The 15,871-nt window shown below is 38.9% G+C and overlaps 1 protein-coding gene across 2 annotated transcripts in view; it reads right to left on the reverse strand.

The window, feature by feature from the left end:
• COPS4 (COP9 signalosome subunit 4) overlaps window positions 1-15,871 on the reverse strand; it is a 40,956-nt gene that overhangs the window by 12,676 nt on the left and 12,409 nt on the right. For both annotated transcript variants that reach the window (XM_025386530.1, XM_025386529.1), the window contains exons 3-7: window positions 14,103-14,254; window positions 13,445-13,548; window positions 6,254-6,407; window positions 5,926-6,076; window positions 609-779 (exon numbers count right to left, since the gene is read on the reverse strand). In XM_025386530.1, coding sequence (XP_025242315.1) covers window positions 609-779; window positions 5,926-6,076; window positions 6,254-6,407; window positions 13,445-13,548; window positions 14,103-14,254 — 732 coding nt within the window. The remainder of the gene's footprint in view (window positions 1-608; window positions 780-5,925; window positions 6,077-6,253; window positions 6,408-13,444; window positions 13,549-14,102; window positions 14,255-15,871) is intronic.

The raw sequence follows: 15,871 nt of genomic DNA on the forward strand, positions 1-15,871 counted from the left end.
GCTACTTGGGAGGCCGAGGTAGGGGAATCACTAGAACCCAGGAGGCAGAGGTTGTGGTAAACCGAGATTGCGCCATTGCACTCCAGCCTGGGCAACAAGAGTAAAACTCTCTCTCAAAAAAAATAAAAAATAGGCCAGGCATGGTGGCTCACGCCTGTAATCCCAGCACTTTGGGAGGCCAAGGTGGGTGGATCATGAGGTCAGGAGATTGAGACCATCCTGGCTAACATGGTGAAACCCCGTCTCTACTAAAAATATGAAAAAATTAGCCAGGCATGGTGGCAGGTGCCTGTAGTCCCAGCTACTCAGGAGGCTGAGGCAGGAGAACGGTATGAATCCAGGAGGTGAAGCTTACAGTGAGCCAAGATTACGTCACCTGGCCACTGCACTACTCTAGCCTGGGAGACAGAGCAAGACTCCATCTCAAAATAAAATAAAATAAAAAAATTTTTTTAATTTAAAAAATAAAAATAATTCCTCTTTTTTTATGAGGAGGTGTTATATAGAATTATTATTAAAAGACAGCAAGATGCTTCTAATTTAACATGATGTTCACTAGTCTGTACCTAAACACTGACTACCATATACACATAAGCCATGATCATTACCATCAGCTGTAGTTGCTTTTTGGTGAGGCATCAGCATGGCGGCAAATTCTTGAAGCTGATTTCCTCTGATGATCCTATCTAGGTACATTTTCTCTAGGATCCCATAGGCAGCAAGTTGCTGGCACCTTTCATCCTTAAAAAGAGTAGCTAGCATCCGAGAACGCTGCTGTCCTAAGAGAAATAAATGAGCATCAAATTTCACAATGTTATTTTCACAATGTTTCTTTAGGGAAAAAAAAAATCTATCTTATGACCTCATTTTTGTCTACTAAATATACAGCCAGTACTCATTATTCATGGTAATCATGGTCTGCAGTCACTGACGACACTGAATTATCAAGTACTAAACTGCTGCTCCTATGGGAATAAAGGTTAGGTTCCTGTGAGCATCTGGTCACAACATTTTCATCAAGGAATTAATCTGTAACCTTGTTTTATGTGTGTTTCTGTTTAGAGACATCCTATTTAATATATATATATTGTTGATTCATTAACATTGAACTCATGGCCAACACTATAAATCACACCTAAATGAAGCTATCTAACACACGTATTTTCTCCATAGGGCACTTAAGACCACTCCCCAGAGAGCACTATGGCTGTGTGCCATTGTAAACAGCAAAATCACTGAAAACAGAACAAAAGTGTGAAAAACATGATCTTAAACAGACCATGAAAAGGATATTTGTGTACGGTATAAAAGTAAAAAAACAAGCAGGGAATCTACATGTTCAACCTCAGGTGGAAACATGCCAGGACATTCAAATGTTTTGCCACCCTGCACATGTCTGCAAATGACAGTGGAAGTGCTGCAAGTATTGACTTTGGGGTTATGAATAAATTTTAGCAAGGAGGATAATTCAGAAACATGGAATCCACAGATAAAGAAGAGCAACTATATAGTCATACATGAAGAATTTCAGGCCAAAATGTTACAAGCGGTTGGAAGAACAGGTGATTTCTATTTTCCTTTTCTTATTTGTACTTCTACAATAAACATTCATTATTTCATTAATAAAAAAATTTATGAAAGATGAAAAAATATTTATCTGATAGGGAGACTTAATATTCATAATTTCAATTTATATTTTCAAGGAACTTTAGTGACAACTGATAACATTAAAAAAATCAAACTCACGAAAATGATCCTATCAACAACCTTTTTCTTTTTAAATATATTTCTAGTTCTTTATACCAAAAGAGCCTAACCACAATGACACCCAGAAGCAATGAGCATATCTAATGTCCAAATCTTGGTAGCCCATTAAAAAGAACTAGGGATCCTTGAAAAATAGCTGATTTCAAGTCTGAGGCAGGCAAAATACAAGATAAATCCAAGTCACCTTTTTCTGCTAATTCGCAGGGAAGTATTCAAAGGTTAATGGGGCCATGTCAAAAAGACATAACTGGCCAGGCACAGTGGCTCATGCCTATAATCCCAGCACTTTGAGAGACCAATATGGAGGGATTGCTTGAGGCCAGACTACCCTAGCCAACATTAGCAAGACCTCATCTCCATTAAAAAAAAAACAAAAGAAGGCATAACCTAGTCATGTTTGAGGAACAATTTGAACATCAAAAAGAGTAACAATTGTTAATTGATTGTCATACGCTGAACAAATAAAAAGCTGTGTCAAATATACAAGAATGTTCATAGCAGTACTATTCCTAGCAGCCAATAAGAAATTAGGATAAATGAATTGTGGTATAGTCATACAATGAAATACTATATAACAAGGAAAATGAAGAAAGTACAAATACACATAGCCATGGATAAACTTCATAAAATTGAGCAAAAGAAGAATGAATACACTATATGATTTCATTTATATAAAAAAAAATAAGAAGGCTAATATATACTAGTGATTATTCTTGTAGGGTTAGGAGTTGGGGCTAGTGACTTGAAGAAAGCATAAAGAAGGTGGAGTGTTGGTAACATCTTGTTTCTTGTTCTGGATGCTTGTTACATGGAGGTGTTCAGCTTGTGAAAATTCATCAAGCTGTATACTTTTCATATGTGTACTTTTCCTGTGTGCATATCATACTAACAGAAAATAAGCAGAAAAAAAGTACAAAGTAAAAAGTTCAAAATAAAAGTAAAAAAAGGAAGAAAAAAGTTCATGCAGAAGAATAGAATGAGCAAATCACCATTTTGTGACATACAATGTAATGAATGACCCAAGCAAGCATTATTACTATTATTATTTTTTTTTTATTTTTTGAGACGGAGTTTCGCTCTTGTTGCCCTGGCTGGAGTGCAATGCCGCGATCTCGGCTCACTGCAACCTCCGCCTCCCGGGTTGAAGTGATCCTCCTGCCTCAGCCTCCCGAGTAGCTGGGATTACAGGCATGTACCACCACGCCCAGCTAATTTTGTATTTTTAGTAGAAACGAGGTTTCTCCATGTTGGTCAGGCTGGTCTCAAACTCACAACCTCAGGTGATCCGCCCACCTCGGCGTCCCAAAGTGCTGGGATTACAGCCGTGAGCCACCGCCCCTGGCCCCAAGCAGGGATTCTTAATGGATGCTAACTTATTATGTAAAAGGAAGTAGAAAACAGAATTTTTAATGTCATATAATGCAAAAAGCTTATTGATATGGTTTCAGATTCCACATTGCAACTAATCTGTAAGAAACTATACCATCTGTCAAGCATAGTATCAAAGAATATCCACAATTACCTGAAAATGAGATTAAAATGTGCTTGTCTTTTCCAGCTACACATCTGTGTGAGGCTGAATTTTCTTCATATACTTTAACTAAAATAACCTATTCAAACGGAGTGAATGCGGAAGTGCCTATAAGAATTGAGCTGTTTCGGTCAGGCGCGGTGGCTCACACCTGTACTCCCAGCACTTTAGGAGGCCAAGGCGGGCGGATCACAAGGTCAGGAGATCGAGACCATCCTGGCTAATATGGTGAAACCCAGTCTCTACTAAAAAATACAAAAAATTAGCCAGGCGCGGTGGCGGGCAGCTGTAGTCCCAGCTACTCGGGAGGCTGAGGCAGGAGAATGGCATGAACCCAGGAGGCTGAGCTTGCAGTGAGCCAAGATTGCGCCACTGCACTCCAGCCTGGGCATCAGAGCCAGACTCTGTCTGGAAAAAAAAATTTTTTTTTAATGCAAAACAATTCCATTCCCAGTAACATTTTTTGCTTAGAAAAATGTAATTGTTTTTCATAAAAGTATGTCATTTATGTTTACATGTAAAGGGTCTATTATTGCTACTTTAAAATAAATTAATAAATTATCTTAAATTACTCATTTAATTTCTAATAATCAGTAGATAGAATCTACATAAACAAGAGCTTTTGGGTTCTCAATACTTTTTCAGAGTGTAAAGGGGTCCTGACACCAAGAAATTTGAGAACCTAAAGTACTGAAAGAAAACATGGAGGGATTTAAAATGACATATAATTTCAGAGTAGGGAAGACTTTTCTAAGCAAGTCAACAAAACTTAGAAGCCATTAAAGAAAGATTAATAAATGTAATTAAGTAAACATTAAAAGGTTCTGCATGGGAAAAATGTCATAAACAAAACCAAAAAGATGACAAGTTAGGAAAAATTTTAATTTTCCTTTATATCTAAAGAGCTTTCACAAGTCACCAAGAAAGGACAAACAACTCAAAAAATGGCCAATCAACATAAATGTATAATTCACTTAATAAAGAAATACAGATTTTTCAACAATGTTTTTAAACATACAAAAAATGCTCAAGAGCTTTTGTAAATACAAATTAAAATTAAAGTGAGATATGGTTTTTCATCTACCGGATCAGAAAAGATAAAAGAATGTGGTAATATCTGTGTAAGAAATCAGGTGCTCATGAATATTTTTGTTTAGAGTGTAATAGTACAGGGCAATGTGTAACGTCTATCAGAAATTCAAAAGTATGTACCTTTGAATCCAGAAAGTTAACCTATACATATACATGTGCATAATCACTATAGTGTTGTGATTGACTAAATGAATTATGATAAAGCCAGACAACAGAAAATCAAAAAGAATGAGTTATATGTACTGACATGTAAAGATCACAATGATGTATACAGTTACAATAAAAAGGCAAGTTGCAAAAGTGTGTATATGCTACCATTTGTATTGAAAGAAATGTAAGAAACCAGTAAAAGTTCTTTAGAAAAAGAAGCAGTACCATGTTCATGTACTGCCTTTTCAATAACAAAAAATAAAATAAATAAGATTACTAGTCTATAAAGAATAAAATGGGATGGGTGTGGTGGCTCACACCTGTAATCTCAGCACTTTGGGAAGCCAAGGCAGGTGGATCACATGAGCCCAGGAGCTCAAGACCAGACTGGGCAACATGGAGAAACCCCACCTCTAGAAAAATACAAAAAATTTAGCCAGGCATGGTGGTGTGCACCTGTAGCCCCAGCTACTTGGGAGGCTGAGGTGGGAGGATCACTTGAGCCCAGGAGGTTGAGGCTGCAGTGAGTAGTGACTGCGCCACTGCACTCCAGCCTGGGTGATAGAGTGATTTAAGAAAAGCTATGGTTTAGAATTAGCATTTCCTCTTAACACTCATTCTACTTCATAAGTGATTTACATGCTATAATTCAGTAAAAAGAACAAACAATATTTGTTACATGTATTGAAGAAAAGGATGTCAGGTCTAAAACTGAGGCTTGAAAGGTTAAAAAAAAAATCAAAAGCAGTGTATTAATTATCATTTCATCAATCTACAGATTTTAATTTTTGTTTCACTCTGCACAATTCTCAATTAAGTTGATATCCACTTCTTTAGTGAAATTTTAGAACTTTACATTATCTCTTTTAACTATTCTTTTTTTGTTTTTGTTTTTGAGACGGAGTCTTGCTCTGTCACCCACGGTGAAGTGCAGGGGCGCGATCTCAGCTCACTGCAAGCTCCACCTCCTGGATTCACACCATTCTCCTGCCTCAGTCTCCTGAGTAGCTGGGACTACAGGCGCCCGCCACCATGCCCGGCTAATTTTTTGTATTTTTAGTAGAGACGGGGTTTCACTGTGTTAGCCAGGCTGGTCTCAATCTCCTGACCTCGTGATCCGTTACAGGTGTGAGCCACCGCACCCAGCCCTCTTTTAACTATTCTTAACACATCTGCATAATAGACTGATATGAGCATATTAAATTATTTTAACAAATCATTTTATTTCTGTTTTTGTTTAAACACTTAAACTACATTTACCATAATTGTATTACGAAGACATCCCTTTGAAGAATAGTTCCTTGCTAAATTTTCCAACAGTAACCAACCTAAAGTTATTATGCAAAGATAACTGTTCATTTAAGTATAAATTATTACATGTTTACCTGCTGATGCTAAGATCGTACAGTGCAAAGCATGTTTTAAGGCCTCTAGTCTTTCACTTTCGTGGACTATTGTCTTGTAAGAGAGTTCATTGTACCTTTGTGCAGCTTCAATGAATTTTCTTCTATAATCAAGAACACGTGCATAGCATACCTACAGAAGGAAAATGTTTCAATTAGGCGACAAATTAAAAAGCGAGAGTTGAAAAAAAAAAAAAAAAACAGAGAAACAATTTCTAATATTTAAGAGCATCTATCAGATGTTCTGGAATATCTTAGTATGTCACAATTCTCCAATACAAAATTAATTCCAAATCAACTTATCTGTTACCTTATAATGTATCTGTAATTGTTCATTAGTTGATTCATTCTGAAGCAACGATGCTCTATTTATGTAAGCCTCTGCCTGGACTGGATCATCATCCTCCAGATATAGCCTAGCAATCTTCAAGTAAGTCTCCAGTTTATAATCTACATTGTACTGTCTAGGATGTAACAGAAAAACACATAATGACTCAATATTTTGTCAAGAAAATTTTAGGAATAATAGAAGATATGTTGTTTTCTCCTCATATATATTCTGGTACCATAAGGGAATCAAACATTTTACTGCATTACACAAAAACTAAAAAGTTTTATTGAATTTTTATTATCATTAATCACATTATATCTTAGCTGCTTTTAATCCTCAATCTCACAAGCTAAAAGCTAAAGAACAACTGCTCAGTTTAGGGGTATATCATATATGACTAGTGGGACAACCTTCCTAGAAAATAATTGGGAAATATGCTCTCCAACCATCCTTTGAATCCTTTAAAATGCATACACCCTTAACCCACCATACATTTACCTTTAGAAAATAAATCCTAAGGCCAGGTGTGGCGGTTCATGCCTGTATTTCCAACACATTGGGAGGCCTAGGTGGGTGGATCACCTGACGTCAGGAGTTCGAGACCACCCTGACCAACATGGTAAAACCCTGTCTCTACTAAAAATACAAAAAATTAGCCGGGCATGGTTGGCACACACTTGTAATCCCAGCTACTCGGGAGGCTGAGACAGGAGAATTGCTTGAACTCAGGAGGCAGAGGCTGCAGTGAGCCAAGATCATGACATTGCACTCTGGCCTGGGTGACAGAGTGAGACTTAGTCTCAAAAAAAAAAAAAAAAAAAGAAATCCTAAAAAGATAGCCAGATAGCCAGGGATGTGCATACATATGCATATAAAAGGATATTAATTTGTAAAATTATTTATAAATATCTATGCTAGGAAAAAAAATGGAAATCACCCATTATGATATTATTGGTGATCAAGTTGTGGTGCATAAAAATGGTAGAATACAAGGCTGGGCATGGTGGCCCACCTATAATCCCAGCACTTTGGGAGCCCGAGGCAGGCAGATCATGAGGTCAGGAGTTCAAGACAAGCCTGACCAACATGGTGAAACCCCGTCTCTACTAAAACACAAAAATTAGCTGGGCATGGTGGCACACATCTGCAGTCCCAGCTACTCGGGAGGCTGAGGCAGGAGAATAGCTTGAACCCGGGAGGCGGAGGTTGCAGTGAGCCGAGATCATGCCATTGCACTCCAGCCTGGGCAAGAGCAAGACTCCATCTCAAAAAAAAGAAAGGTAGAATATTGTATAATCTAGTCACTATGTATTTTTCCTAAGTGAAAAAACTGGATAAAACAGTATGTAAAACACTATTAAAATGTATTTCTATACACATATATCAAAATAGTAATAGCAATTATCTGTGGGTAGTAAGATTATAGGTGGTTTTCATTTTCTTCTTCATCTCAGTGGTCACATTTTATGCCAGGAATGTATAACTAAAGACCTCACATAATTCAAAACTCACATGAAACAAGATTAATCCTAACAGAAAAATTAATCCTATTTACCTGCAAGAGTGGTGCCACCATATGGCAAGAACACAGAGTTTATAATTAACTTGGCCCCAGATTTGAAAATAATTCTATACTTTATTGATTTGGGGGGGATGGAGAATGGGAGGAGAGATTTATGCAAATTTAATTTTTGCATATATTAATATTCTGTACTTTTTTCCATTCATAATTCAAATATACATTGCTTGCCACGTACAGCACTATATTCTTGAATTTTCCAATTTTTTGCCAAGTGTAACTATTATATCAATTACTTTTTTTTTTTTTTTTTTGAGACGGAGTCTCGCTCTGTTCCCCAGGCTGGAGTGCAGTGGCGCCATCTCGGCTCACTGCAACCACTGCCTCCCGGGATCATGCCATTCTCCTGCCTCAGCCTCCTGAGTAGCTGGGACTACAGGCGCCCGACACCACGCCCGGCTAATTTTTTTTGTATTTTTAGTAGAGACGAGGTTTAACCGTGGTCTCGATCTCCTGACCTTGTGATCCGCCCGCCTCGGCCTCCCAAAGTGCTGGGATTACAGGCGTGAGCCACCACGCCCAGCCATCAATTACTTTAATAATCAGAATGAATCATTTTTTGAAAGAAAAAGTTCCCATTTATCCAAAGTCTACATTTAGTCACTTTAACTTGTTTAGAAAACCAATGACATTTTTATCTCTTTGGTTTACTCACAGATAAGGATAATGCTACAGTACTACTAAAACAACAATTATCACCACTGTAAAAAACAATATCTAATTTTATATTTATTTCAGCTACCACTGAAAAGAAATCAATTGCCCTGTGCTAGGGAGAAAATACTAGGTAAAGCATAAGACGAAAGCAATCAAGAAAGCCCAGCTTTTTCAAACTACCAAATTATCAAGGGACCTTGAAATGCAAAATTCAACATCTACATATGAAGGCTTTTTTACAAACTGGCTGCTTTTTCAAGGAGCATCATTGCCTAGTAACTTCATAAATAATGCACAAAAGGCAAGATGTCTGAAGCAGTGTCTGCCTCACTATTGCAAATATTAATGAAGAACAAAAAAAGAATTCCTCCTTCACCTGGTAAAGGAGTAGAAAGGCAGATGAAGATATTTTTAAGTCCTTCACAGTTGGTACCGTTTTATACTTGCCAACTTGAAGAGGAAGTGTTTTCAATACAATAACCAATAGTCTCACACCTTTCATCCTCATACAATATACTTAGGAGAAATGTTTCATGAAGAAGTATAAATTTTTAAAAATATATACATCAAGAGGTAAGACTGGTTGAATAAGAGTTATAAACCATCTTTTTTTTTTTTCTTTTTTTTTTTGAGACAGAGTCTCACTCTTGTCACCCAGGCTGGAGTGCAGTGATGAGATGTCGGCTCACTGCAACCTCCGCCTCCTGGGTTCAAGCGANAAAAAAAAAACAAAACAAACAAACAAAAAAAAAGAAAGACACTGCTGTATCTCTCTTCTATGAGACTGTCAGATAATTTCTTTCCTTGTTTTCAAGATAGGGTCTTGCTCTGTCACTCAGGCGGGAGTACAGTGGCATAATCATGGCTCACTGCAGCTTCAAACTCCCGGGCTCAAGCAAGCCTCTTGCCTCAGCCTCCATGAAGCTGGCACTACAGGCGTGCACCACCACACCTGTTTTAAATTTTTTCTTTTGTAGAGATAGGGTCAGTCTCTTTTGTTGATCAGGCTGGTTTCAACTCCTGGCTCATGCAATCCTCCCACCTCGGCCTCCCAAAGTGCTGGTATTACTAGCATGAGCACTCAAGCCCGGCCAAGACAAGATAATTTATTGATAAACTTTTCTTTTTTTTTTTGAGACAGAGTCTCACTCTTGTCACCCAGGCTGGAGTGCAGTGATGAGATGTCGGCTCACTGCAACCTCCGCCTCCTGGGTTCAAGCGATTCTTGTGCTTCAGCCTCCCTAGTAGCTGGGATTACAGGCACACACCACCACACTTGGCTAATTTTTGTATTTTTAGTAGAAACAAGGTTTCATCATGTTGGCCAGGCTGGTCTCAAGCTCCTGACCTCAGGTGATCTGCCCACCTTGGCTTCCCAAAGTGCTGGGATTACAGGCATGAGCTACCACGCCCTGCCATCTTAATTTTTTAAAAACTGTTTTTCTACCTCATTTTCTCTAGTATCTGAAACCCAACAATCCTTGCACCCACTGTGCCCTCCAACCACTTATCCCTTACATGTCACTGCCTTTCCCCATAAAGGCCTCACTTTCCTCTTTACCTAGCCTAACTCCTATGGTCACTCACTCATTGTAATCACTTGTAATCATTGAATTGCATAGGCACTCATCTCCCTGGTCCTTCTCTTGCTGTCATACTTGTTGGGCAAAAATCATAACTGTGGTTAAACCTAATTGTTTGCTCACTCCATTCCTGCACTCATATAGCTGAAATGTGATGGGAAAAAGCAGCAAATCAAATTTTTTTTGAGATGGGGTCTCAGTGTGTTGCCCAGTCTGGGCTCAAATTTCTGGGCTCAAGGGATCCTCCCACCTCTGCCGGGACTGAGGCTTGTAGCTGGGACTATAAGCACAAAGCCACTGTGCCCAGCATGACTGATCTAATTTTAATCATTATGACCTTTAACAAGTCCTTAATGTTGCCAAGTTTACATGCTGAGTCCATTCATTGTCACACTCTCCTAAGGGGATTACTTCTCACACTATTGTCTCTCTTCAACCTCACACTCCACCCCCATCCACCCTTCCAGCTGATGTCTCTGATTTCAACTTCCTTAAGAATATTGAAGCAAGGCTGGGCATGGTGGCTCACACCTGTAATCCCAGCACTTTGGGAGGCCAAGGCAGGTGGATTGCTTGAGCCCCAGAGTTTGAGACCAGCCTGGGCAACACGGTGAAACTCCGTCTCTACTAAAACTACAAAAATTAGCCAGGCGTAGTGGCGTGCACCTGTAGTCCCAACTACTTGGGAGGTTAGGAGATGGACGTTGCAGTGAGCTGAGATCACGCCACTGCACTACAGCTTGGTTGACAGAGCCAGACCCTCTCTCAAAACCAAAAGCCAACAAAAAAAGAATACTGAAGCAATGCAATGAAAGAGTACTTGCAGAAATTCCACGACTATATCACTAATATGTCTATAGACATTTTTATTGTCACAACTAGGAACAGCAGTACTATTGGCATCCAGCAAGCAGAGGACTGGTGCTGCTAAAACATCCTGCAATACACAGGACAGCCCCCACAACAAAGTATCTAGCCGAAAATGCCAGTAGTGCTGAGGCTGAGAAACTCTGCCACAGATGAACTACCCATATTCCTATCTAAAGCCTATCCCTCTGCTAGATTCCTTCCTCTCGTCTACTCCTGCAAGAATCCTCTCCCCAATTCCCCTATATCAAATTTTTGCTTTCTACTGGATCATAAAAGAAAAAGTAATCCCTTAGCCTAACAACTGCTGTCATCTTCTACCCTGTTTTTTTGCTACCTTTTTTGAAAACTCCCCCACAGGGTGGCCCATACTCACTATCTCTAAATATTCTCTTCCCATTCTCTCTTAAACCATGCAGTCAGGCTCTCGCTATCATTTCACAAAAATCAGCTCATTAAGGTTCAGTGGTTTCTACACTATTAATGCCAACAGTTAACCTGTACTCCTTATCTTACTTGACCTATCAATGCCATAGCTCATCACCTGCCCCTTGACACATTTTCCTCATTTGGCTTCCAGGACACCACCCTCCACAGTATTCTGATTTCCTTCTTACCTCAATGGATAATCCTTCTCATTTGCTACATCTTCCCCCAGGCCCTGACCTCTTAACGTAGAAGTGCTCCAGGCCTCAGTATACTCAGTCCTTTGGTCTATCTACATTCCCTCCTTTGGCCATCTCATCCAATCTAATGGCTTTAAATTCCATCTATATGTCAATGACTCCCAAATATGTATATCTAGCCCAGATATCTCTTCTAATATCCAGACTAATATATTTAACTCCTTACTACATATTTCTACTTGGATATTATATGCCCAAAATGAAACTCTCAATATTCCCTACAAGCCTATTCTTCCCTACTCCAACTTTCCAATTGCTCAGGCCAAAAATCAGGACTTATCTTGACTTTTTGCACACTCTACATACAAGCCATTAGGAAATCCTTACTCTACCTTAAAAAACATATCTAGAATACTTCTCACATCCATCTTATCTGTGGTACTGTACAAGCCTTTTTTAAAAAAGACAGGGTCTTGCTTTGTGCCCCAGGTGGGAGTACAGCGGTGCGATCATGGCCCACTGCAGCCTCAAATTACTGGGTTCACACAATCCTCTTGCCTCAGCTTCCCAAGTACCTGGGAGTATAGATGCATATCACCAGGCCCAGCTAATTTAAAAAAAAAAAAAAATTTTTTTGTACGGATAGGGGGCAGTCTCACTATGTTGTCCAAGTTGGTCTCAAACTCCTGGGCTCAAGCAATCCTCCCGCCTCAGCCTCCCAAGTAGCTAGGACTATAGGCATGTGCCACCATGCCCAGCTTTTTCTTTTTTTTTCTTTTTTTGGTGGAGATGGGGTCTAGCTATGCTGCCCAAGCCGGTCTTGAACTCCTGGGCTCAAGCAATCTTCTCCCACCTCAGCCTCCCAAAGTGCTTGGACTATAGGCATGAGCCACTGTACCTGGTCTCATAAGCCTCTTAACTAATATCCCTACTTCTATCACTGCTTGCCTACAGTTTATTCTCAACCCAGTAGTGAGACTAACTATTTAAAACAGAAGTCAGATCATTTCACTGTTCTGTTGACAATTCTCCAATGGTTCCCCCTCATTTCACTTAGTGAAAAGTCAAATTCCTTATAATGGCTTATAAAACTCCACATAACCTGGTCCCCAGTACTCTCTGCTCTCATCCCTCATCTCTTGCCCCTTTGCTCACTTTACTCTATCCACACTGGCCTCCTTGCTCTTATTAAGAAAACACTTCAAGCTTGCTCCCATCTTAGGGCCTTTGCACTAGCCCTCCCCTCTAAGAGTATCTAGTGATGATATTCGGTCAGGTGCAGTGGCTCAAACACCTGTAATCCCAGCACTTAGAGAGGCTGAGGTAGGCGGATCACTTGAGGTCAGGAGTTTGAGATGAGCCTGGTTAACGTGGTGAAACCCCATCTCTAGTAAAAATACAAAAATTAGCCACATGTGGTGGTGCGTGCCTGTAATCCCAGCTACTTGGAAGGCTGAGGCAGGAGAATCGCTTGAACCAAGGAGGCAGAGGTTGCGGTGAGCCAAGATCATGCCATTGCACTCCAGCCTGGGCAACATAGCAAGACTCCATCTCAAAAAAAAAAAAAAAAAGTATCTGGCAATATTCTTTCCTCAGATCACTCATAGCTACTCCCTGACCTCCTTCAAGTCTTTGATAAAGTGACATCAGGGCCACCCTACTACCCCAATCACCCTATTTAAATATACATACAACCTGTCCCTGCTTTGCCCCCTTACTTTTCTTCACAGCACTTATCACCTTCTAACACACTACAAATTTTTGTATTTGTTTCCTGTACTAGAATGTAAGAAAAAATATAAGTGAGCAATTATATACATCCTATATATAGTCATCCAATATCCACTATTTACTATACTTTTGTCCTGTTTCCAAAGGAATTCCCACCAACACTTGGGCTGCATTTCTCCAATCTTCTTCTTTCTCATATATAGATGCAAGATGCTGTCTTATGGAAGCAACCTGGAATAACAAGTATACACGTCAAATCATTTCAACTGACATTAGTAACTAATTAAAATAAGTAGGAAAATTATTCTAAAGTGGCAATTCAACATACTAAGCTGCCAAATAAATAGTAAAAGTTTATCGAGACCACCCAAGTTTTCCTATGAATTTTGCATTTACAGAATATCAAAGTAGTGAACTGAAGCAACACATTTCTGCAATGTGGATTATGGCAAAATACTGTAGTTTAAATGTTAAATTTAGCTTGTATGCTCCTGCATACACGATGCTGGAGTTTTCCTGTTTTCAGCTGAAATACCACTTTTACTGATTTTAAAAAATTGTCCAGAGAGCAATATTTGGTTCAGAAAATCAAGCTTTACTTTATAAGCAAATGTCAGTTAGAGTTGTAACATCCTAATATTTACTTGATTTTGCATCATAAAATGCTGTTTGGCACAAAGTTTTGTCAAAAATGAAACTGGATGATTATCTCCTTTAAGGATTTAATAATATCAGATTCTCAAAATAACTGCTCAAGTTTAAAAACCACTGCTCTAGATTTTTACCTGCTCCTCAAATGAAATGACTCTAGGTTGGATCTTTTCCAAGGTGAAGTGATAGATTTCTTTGGCTGTGCTATCAGGCAAGTTAGGGAGATGTGTGCAAAAATCAGTCAGCAACTGCCGCGAGATCACAAGACTGACATTTTCATTTACCACTTGTTAAAAAAAAAGATAAGAAAACATGAGATACTGATAAAGTGTCATTAAACAATCAACCTTTACTTAAAATTAATACTAACAACAATCCATATTAGTGCAGCCTTCAATGCATTATTCAAGGATTTCCATACCCCTATCATTTTATATTACATCATGAGTTTTCCTTATGCTGAATTACTTGATTACACAATGACTACACAAAAACAGTAAAAATAGGCCGGGTGCAGTGGCTCACGCCTGTAATCCCAGCACTTTGGGAGGCCGAGGCGGGAGGATCATGACGTCAGGAGTTCGAGACCAGCCCGACCACCATGGTGAAACCCTGTCTCTACTAAAGATACAAAAAAAAATTAGTCAGGCGTGGTGGTGGGCGCCTGTAGTCCCAGCTACTCAGGAGGCTAAAGCAGGAGAATCGCTTGAACCTGGGAGGCAGTGGTTGCAGTGAGCCGAGATCGCAGCACCATAGTCCAGCCTGGGCGACAGAGCTAGACTCTGTCTCAAAATAAATAAATTATTTAATTAATTAAAAAATTTTAAAAACCAGCAAAAATAACATAACTTTTCTAAGAAACATAAATAATTGAAAAAAATTTTTAAAAGCTGATAATTTTATCTTATTTTTCTACAAAGTGAAGGCACAAAAACACCTATATTTTTATTTATGTGCTTATATCACACCTTGTTCCAAAAAGGAGTTAAAAAAAAAACAGTAAAATAATTTTCATGAAATTTAAATAAAGCAAGTGCTGCCAGTACAGTTATTGCCACTTATACTTTCCCAATAAAAACAATAAATAAGAACTTCAGTGAGCACTAGAGGTACTGACATTATTTATAAACATTTACGAGGTATTATTTTATGTGATTAAGCTCTGGAGCCACACTGCTTCTACCACTACTGATTATACGGCTTCAGACAAGAAACTTAACTTGTCTGTGCTTCTGTTTCCTTATCTGTAACACCTATTTCATAAGGTTATTATGAAGCTTAAATGCAATAATATACACAAAGTACTTTAAACAATAACTGGTAGATAGCACTGAACAAATGTTACTATTGTAACTATTACTATCATTTTAAATGCATCATCCTTCTGAACCATTGCTTATTCAAGTCTTAAAGCAGCAATTACTAGGAAAATAAGTGATTCAAAAACTGTTCAGTTGATGTAAATGATTTTAACAGCAGACTGCTTTTCTTGGTGGTTTACTGGATTGAAAGCTTATACAAAGATCAAAGTATGTATGTATATACATGTTTTTTCATTGTTTTTTTGAGACCGTCTTACTGCTGCCCAGGCTGGAGTACAGTGATGCAACCTCAGCTCACTTCAGTCTCGACCACTGGGGCTCAGGCAGTCTTCCCACCTCAGCCTTCCAAGTAGCTGGGACTACAGGCATGTACCACCATGCCAGGCTAACTTTTGCATTTTTTTGTAGAGACGAGATTTCTCCACATTGTCCAGGCTGGTTTTGAACTCCTGAGCTCAAGTGATCTCTTGGCTGGGTGCCATGACTCATACCTGTAATCTCAAAAAAAAGTGCTGGGATTATAGGCATGAGCCACAGTGCCCAGCCAAGATCGAAGTTTATAAAAAGCACTATTCTTCTGC

This window comes from Theropithecus gelada, chromosome 5, assembly GCF_003255815.1.
Source record: "Theropithecus gelada isolate Dixy chromosome 5, Tgel_1.0, whole genome shotgun sequence".
NCBI lineage: Eukaryota > Metazoa > Chordata > Mammalia > Primates > Cercopithecidae > Theropithecus > Theropithecus gelada.